Source organism: Phoenix dactylifera, chromosome 2 (genome assembly GCF_051530095.1).
Source record: "Phoenix dactylifera cultivar Ajwa chromosome 2, Ajwa_hap1_PhDact_Kaust_v1.1, whole genome shotgun sequence".
NCBI classification, from domain to species: domain Eukaryota; kingdom Viridiplantae; phylum Streptophyta; class Magnoliopsida; order Arecales; family Arecaceae; genus Phoenix; species Phoenix dactylifera.
This window is the reverse complement of record NC_143191.1, coordinates 48119194-48126748: the sequence shown is the minus strand read 5'-3', so window position 1 is coordinate 48126748 and position 7555 is coordinate 48119194. Positions and strand designations below refer to the sequence as shown.

Sequence of the window (7555 nt, the reverse complement as noted above, 5' to 3'; positions counted from 1 at the left end):
AGTGATGCATTGAGATGTGTGCTTGATGATGCAGTCTGCTGGAATAAGCAGCTGTGATCGGCACGATTGCTATGGAATAAGCAGATGTCTATATATATATATATATATATATATATATATATATATATAGGCACGCCCGCACGCATGGTTAACACAGCTCTAGTCTGCTCAAGATTGAAGAATATAGCCCTTATACATGGATAATATATATATGTATCTACATGTGTATGCGTCTGTCTATATGTATACATGTGTCTGTACATATGTGTGTGTACACACACATATATATACATATACATACATACATATATATATATATATATACACACACACATATATGTACATGCATATGTATATATACATAGATAGACACACATACATGTATATACATATATATATATATATACATGTATATATATAGACAGGCACGCACACATACACATATATATAGGTAGAATCTGGATACTTTTGTGACACGTGTTGGATGACTGGGACCGTTGGACTGAGACATTGTCCGACTACTATTGAAGAACTAACAGACCAACCCGCAAGGCCCCTGTAAAGTTCCCCCCGAGCACCTGACCGCCCATCAAATTTACCTCCTCCGCCCTAGGATTTATAAGTTTTCATCGCCATCTAGCTCGAACACGAAGAGGAAAAGAAACCGAGCGAGAGAAACCCTAATAGGGGTCGCCGGAGGGACCGCCATGGATATGTCGGCAGCGATAGCGCGGCAGACGTGGGAGCTGGAGAATAACATCGTGGCGATGGAGGCGGGGGTGCCGGACGCGGACGCGATCTACTACTACGACGAGGCGGCGCAGGCCAAGTTCCAGCAGGAAAAGCCGTGGGCGCACGACCCCAACTTCTTCCGGCGGGTGAGGATCTCGGCGCTGGCCCTTCTCAAGATGGTGGTCCACGCCCGCTCCGGCGGCACCATCGAGGTCATGGGCCTCATGCAGGGGAAGACCGACGGCGACACCATCGTCGTCATGGACGCCTTCGCCCTCCCCGTTGAGGGCACTGAGACCCGCGTTAACGCCCAGGCCGACGCCTACGAGTACATGGTCGACTATTCTCAGACAAATAAGCAGGTAAAACTTCTCCCCCCCGTTCCCTAACCCTAATCACCTATTTCCTTTAATATGCCGTCAAAACAAGAAAGTTATTAGCCGGTTTATCCTCTGACTAATTCTTCCATAAACCCCAACCCTAGCCGTTGTTCTTCTGATGTCGTTCTATCGATCTCCATTACAGGGAAAGAAAGATACTTGTCATTCATGAGTAGTTTCGTAAACCCTAGCCCTTCCCTAGGCGTATTTCTTCTTGTTTTGTGGTTACTCGTGATTAGTTCCATAAACCCTAATTATATTCCTAGCTCTTGTTCTTCTTATGTTCTGCAATCTATCTCGGTTACCCCAAGAAAGTTGTTCACCTTTTCATCCATGTGTAGTTTCGTAAACCCTAACCCTAAAACTAACCCTAGGCATGCTTCTTTTTATTTTCCAAATGTAGTTCCGATATCTGCAAGAAAGTCGTTAATTTTTTTTCCGTTGTTGGACCAGCATTGAAGTTATCTCCAATGCCAGCCCTTGAACATCAAATGTCGTTGCTCTTAGTCTCGATTGATTGCTCCAAAATAACAAGCGTTTAATTCTAACTATTGTCTATGCAATATTGCCTTTTACAAAGGGACATGCCTGTGTTTGCACAACATGCAAAATCTAACCTTGGTTGTCCTCTCTCTCTCTCTCTCTCTCTCTCTCTCTCTCTCTCTCTCTCTCTATTTATATATATATATATATATATATATATATATATATATATGGATATATATATATATATATATATATATATATATGGATATATATATATATATATATATATATATATATGGATATATATATATATATATATATATATATATATATGGATATATATATATATATATATATATATATATATATATATATATATATATATATCTTGGATGCCAGCAAGTAAATCACCTAGAGACAGTTTAATCTATCCTAGTCCTAGCATTGACATAGTTCCAGTGTCGCTATTTTTGATTGCACAAATTTATAGTGAAAATTCTGAGCTCTCAGATCCCAGTGAGGGCCTAGCTGTAGTTTCATTTCAATGTTGTTATTTTTGAGTACACAAACTAATACTAAGGAATTTGATACCTGGGTCTTTGATTTGTATATATCAAAACAATAAGCATATGTCTAATTGTTTTTTTTTTTTTGAGTGTATGTTGGCTGCTCCCTCGCCAAAGATAATTTAGTTTCAAGTTGGGAATTCAATTTTTTTTACATATAAATAGGCAGGAAGATTGGAGAATGTAGTTGGGTGGTACCACTCACACCCTGGATATGGGTGTTGGCTGTCGGGTATCGATGTATCTACTCAGATGCTTAATCAGCAGTTTCAAGAACCATTCCTGGCTGTTGTGATTGATCCCACCAGGACTGTTTCGGCTGGGAAGGTGGAAATTGGTGCATTCAGGACATATCCGCAGGGGTACAAACCGCTTGATGAACCTGTATCAGAATATCAGACCATCCCACTTAACAAGATTGAAGATTTTGGGGTTCACTGCAAACAGGTGTGCATGGATAATATCAGATGTCCAACCCCCCTCCCCACTCCCCTATTTGGGCATGTAGACATCTCCATCATTCTGATTGTCTACTGTTGCTTGTAGTACTATGCATTGGATATAACCTATTTCAAGTCTTCTTTGGACTGCCACCTGTTGGATCTTCTATGGAATAAATACTGGGTGAACACGCTATCTTCATCCCCACTCTTAGGCAACCGAGACTATGTTGCAGGGCAAATTTCTGATTTGGGTGAGTTTTACTTTTTGCTCTTAGACTTATGTAGTGCATTGAATGCAAGTTGCAGTAGTCAACATTGGCAAAGTTGTATGCTCAGAGTCTCACATGTGTTGGATTAGGATTCAGTTGACATATATCTGCAATCTTTTGATGCAGCGGAAAAACTGGAGCATGCTGAAAATCAGTTGGCTCATACACGATTGGGTTCTTTTCTTTTGCCCTCGCAACGAAAGAAGGAGGTCAGTTTACAATGTTCTTACAATGGATGTTGGTTCAGTTCTTGATGGCAGGCTTTGGTTCAATATCTGTTTATCTTGGCCCAGTTTTTTTTTTTTTATAAGTTTTGATGACATGAATTGATATTTGATAAATCTGATAAGCAGTATTTATAACTCACCATAAGCATATGGTATTTTCTACTATAAGCCATTATTTACCTAATATTTCAGTTTCTCTGAATCTGATGACTAATGCCTTTCCACCTACCTGTAAAGCAAAGTTTAGCGAATCCTTCCATATTAGTCAGTTTACCTGTCTATTTTACTATGGACACATCTAAGTATGTTACTGAAAGTATTTTTTTTTGGGAAAGAACTATGTGCAATATTTTTGTTCCACCAATATGATCTTAGAATTGAATAGAGATATGTGACGATGTTACTTTTGCAACTAACAAAACGTGATTGATGAGACATATGGGAGAAGTTTTACAAGTAGGATGGTAAAACTTCTTCTAGGATTTACGGTCCAGGGGATTTTCTTTTGGGGTTCACCTTAAAATTGGGAGGAATATAACTTCACTGAATGTATTTATTGGGTGCTCCATTCTTGCCATACACAAGTCAGGCATGTTAACTTTGTTATTGCTGTCCACTGGCACACCTAGATGCTCTGAATACTTAATGGTGGCTCTTTATTAATTGTAGGGCTAGCTACACAGTGAACTTAATTGTCATTGGAATAATTTACTTTCCCTGATAGTTACATGCATGTCTTTTTGCTTCAGCATTTCTAACTTTTTTTGGGTTTACATGCCACTTTTTGTACATAAATGCCCCTAGAATTAAGCTTCCAAGATGAAAATGTATATGTCTTGGGTGGCTCGTTACTTGGAAATTCTTTTTTCTGTAATTGCAGGGTTTTAACACTTGGGTGAACATAATGTGACAAAATACTCCATGAATTTCTAAATATGGCCCCATCTTACATTAGCTAGAAGTATCAGTCTTGGCATGGCTATTTGGAGAGTTCTATGAAAGAAAATATTGCATTGAAAGATGCTTAGATATCAACTATTTTTACTACCAGACAACGTTAATCTAGAACCTAGACGACCCCACAAGGTATCATGCCTACTTCTTTGCATTCAGGCCCCTTTTATATTTTTGATTACCCAATATATTAGGCCCCACCCATGAGAAGATATGGGGTGTCTTTAACCCGCCACAAGATGTGGGATGCCTTGAGATGAGTAAATTCTCCCTCCCTCTCTATCTCTCTCACACGCGTGCACCCGCAATTTTTGTTTCTTGGCAGGAGCACCAAAAGGGCGTCTAGGGTTTGGGCTCCAATGGCTTCTCTCTTCGATCCCTCCTCTCCTCTCCCTGATCTCTCTTTCCTTCTTCGTCTTTGTTTTGACAATGTTTGATTTCTAATTTCCAAAGCCTCACAAAATCCTCCATGAAATCAGTCACCTGTTGAATGAGTTTTTCCCCTCCAATCCAGGCACGGGATCTAGACTTCAAAGATCACATCAATGAGGTGGGCAGAGGGAAATGGGTCTCTCTCTCTCTCTCTCTCTCTCTCTCTCTCTCTCGCTCTCTCGTGCGCGCTTTTCTTTTTACTAAACCTTTTGTAGGCTGCGAGTGGAGCACATGGCGTCGTGTCTTCAGTGTGAGCCACTCGTGTCACGACTGTCATGCCTGCTTGGGACACTGAAAAACCTTAAATTTGCTGTGTCCAGGTACACTGCATCTAACAATAGATGATATATGAAACTCTAAAATTGATGTCAAACATGAATATCAACTCTATTAGTTCAACACATGACTATTTACATGCATAGATGCCTCTATTAGTTTACATACATACCATGGTTTAGCCTGATATCTTGCAACCTTGGTTCATGACTAATAGTAAGATGAACCTAGATCTCTTTTTATCTCGGCCAATATGGAAAGCTGGAAAGACTTGGTAAGAATCTAGATATTGGGAGGTCTTGGCTGACATATATAATCCAAGATATTGAAAATTTGTTGATATAATGAAAAACATAGATTAACAATTGTTTAACCCATTAATTTTAGTATTATCCAATTAAATGAAAAACCTAATTTAGATTGGAAAAGAAAGATCAAAAAATCTCAGCCAACAAGTTGGTGTAGATTTATGTTGGCTTAGAACAATGAGCTTAGATTTTGTTATATCTCATTGATGAGTGCTAAATATTGTTGACACAAACAAGTTCTTGGATGAGATGTTAGCCGAGATGGGGAACCTTGATATGTACATGCATATGTTTTTTCAGTAGGGAACGACCAAAACAATTTACTTAGATCCCATAGAATAAACTATGCATTAAAATGATATCTATTCTTTTTCTTGACTTGCTTATTTATCCCTTTTTCCTTATTTTTAACTATTTGTTGTTTTTTCTTGCTGAATAGGCCAAAACTAGGCTGAAATTTTTGACATTGTTGGAACCATAACTTGTTTGGTCTATCCAAAACTGGAAGAAGAAACAACTTTTCAAACCTTCCTGCAGTCCTTGTCCGATAAGGACATGCAGTATCCAAATCCTATTATGTTAGAAGATTCAATTATTGAATCGTAATCCTAATATTTGAACCTGCCAGCTTTATGGCCCATTCCTCGTGCTTGTGTTCTTGTGCCCTCTAAAGCTGGCAACAAACATTAAGGTTTAAGGTACAAGGTTTTGGCCTGAATTGAATTTCTAAGAATTCAATTAAGTTTGCATCTTTCGCTGTGATCAAATTTGGATTCTAATTTTAGGTTGAGCTTAGATCGGGCCAAATCAAAACAGATCACTCAATAGATGACACACAAGGGCAAGGACCCTGTACTATGCTTGATGACTCGGTAGACGAACCTACACTACTAAATTGGTCACCCAACTTAGATCTACATTGATACTACATACTCCTGTAACCAATATTTTTGGCTTTGTATAAGTACCAAGGATTACCCTACCAGGGAATATAAGGTTGCAAAGAACTTTTAAAATGTTACGATAAATTACGAGCGCTTATACTTTTTAATGTGGGCCTTTTTCTTTAAAATATTTAGAGTTTGAGGCCTCATTTATCCTTTCGCTTAATGACAGATATTTCTTAATCTTAATACATGTTTTCTTCTGTTTTTTTCCACCGGCAGAATGAGGAATCTCAGCTGGCAAAGACAACTCGGGATAGCTCAAAAATTACTGTTGAGCAGGTGCATGGTCTCATGTCACAGGTGTGTGGAGTATTGTTGCTGGAATCAATACAGTGTTAGATTTTCCCTTTCTAATCTGTGTTTTATTTCGTCTGCTGTAGGTTATTAAGGACATCCTCTTCAACACCGTCCGTCACTCTAGCAGTACATCCCCAAGCCTTTCAGACTCTTCTGGCCCCGAACCTATGGTGGAAGCATGAAGGGTGCCGACAACACAGCACAGGGGTTTCCAATTTTTGACACCTTCATGCCGCCACCTAGGAAATGTGGCATCCAGGCCAAGCCCGTTATTTGTTAATACTTGCCCCCTTGGATATGCCAAGTAGCTGCTTCTGCTTGGTTTGATCTCACTCTGACATACCCCAACAATTTCCTAGTGCTGAAGAACTTGGATCTGTAATTATCAGCTCAAATTTAAATTTGGATTGGTGAGTAGGATCATTAGTAATTTAAGGAGATGCTTATGCCTGGGATGACGTTTCTTCTCAGGTCATAAGAAATGCGTTTCCTTTGGTCGCTTGATCCCATATTTTGATCTGATTATTGAGGAAAGCTTTCATTTCTGTTGTGGTTCACCGTACAACAGAACGTTGACACGACCAGGGGGAAAATATCAACTGTCACAGGCCGGGATGGTTGGAATTCTTCTCTCGCAAAAAAATGGAAAGAGGGGGAAAAAGAACTCTAGAGAGGCATGATCCGTTTGATGATGGATTGAATCTAAAGTGTATAGAGACGATCTGTTTGTAAGATTATATGTCGCCGTGTAGGCCTGATCCATGTGTTCTTCTGATCTGGAGAGGGCAGAATACTGAATGTATGGACCTGTAGAGTCTTAATGTCTTGCAGATGATGCTCGAGTCCTTTTTCTACCAACACGTCTTGGAGTTGATTCAATATAGTGTTTGCTGGAGCAGTCCAACATACGACCATGCGTTCAGTTACTGTGCATCAGGTGGAATAGCAGGACTTTTGTTAAAAAATGAATTTTCCTAGTTGATCGGGCTAACCAGAAGTTCATCGTGAACGCTGCCACCTTGTATGCAAATCCATCGGTAATGAACAATGCAAACACTCGGGAAGATTTTGTCATTAGCACAAACAAAGGATTTATGCTGCCATTCTCAACACCACCTGTAGGGCGCAGCCTGTTCGGCGGACATGGGCTCTTGCTGCAGGCATATGCATCTGCACAACGGCATCCATTCCGATATCCTATTCGTAATTTCTGACGAAGCGCAAAATATTAAACCAAA

At 39.5% G+C, this 7555-nt stretch overlaps 1 protein-coding gene across 1 annotated transcript; it reads left to right on the top strand.

The window, feature by feature from the left end:
* The first annotated feature begins 554 nt into the window (after positions 1-554).
* Positions 555-7175, top strand: LOC103718036 (COP9 signalosome complex subunit 5-like). The gene is made up of 6 exons (XM_039117564.3): positions 555-1094; positions 2330-2611; positions 2711-2858; positions 3003-3085; positions 6240-6320; positions 6401-7175. The coding sequence occupies exons 1-6, from the start codon at positions 708-710 to the stop codon at positions 6497-6499; spliced, it is 1080 nt and encodes a 359-aa protein (XP_038973492.2). The 5' UTR covers positions 555-707; the 3' UTR covers positions 6500-7175.
* The last annotated feature ends 380 nt before the right edge of the window (positions 7176-7555 follow it).

What these genes read in the sequence shown, in the direction of transcription:
- LOC103718036 (XM_039117564.3), top strand. Translation starts at nt 708, where the DNA reads ATGGATATGTCGGCAGCGATAGCGCGGCAGACGTGGGAGCTGGAGAAT. An exon ending in CCTCGCAACGAAAGAAGGAG is followed by an intron (nt 3,086 to 6,239) that starts GTCAGTTTACAA and finishes TTCCACCGGCAG; the next exon opens with AATGAGGAATCTCAGCTGGC. An exon ending in TGCATGGTCTCATGTCACAG is followed by an intron (nt 6,321 to 6,400) that starts GTGTGTGGAGTA and finishes CGTCTGCTGTAG; the next exon opens with GTTATTAAGGACATCCTCTT.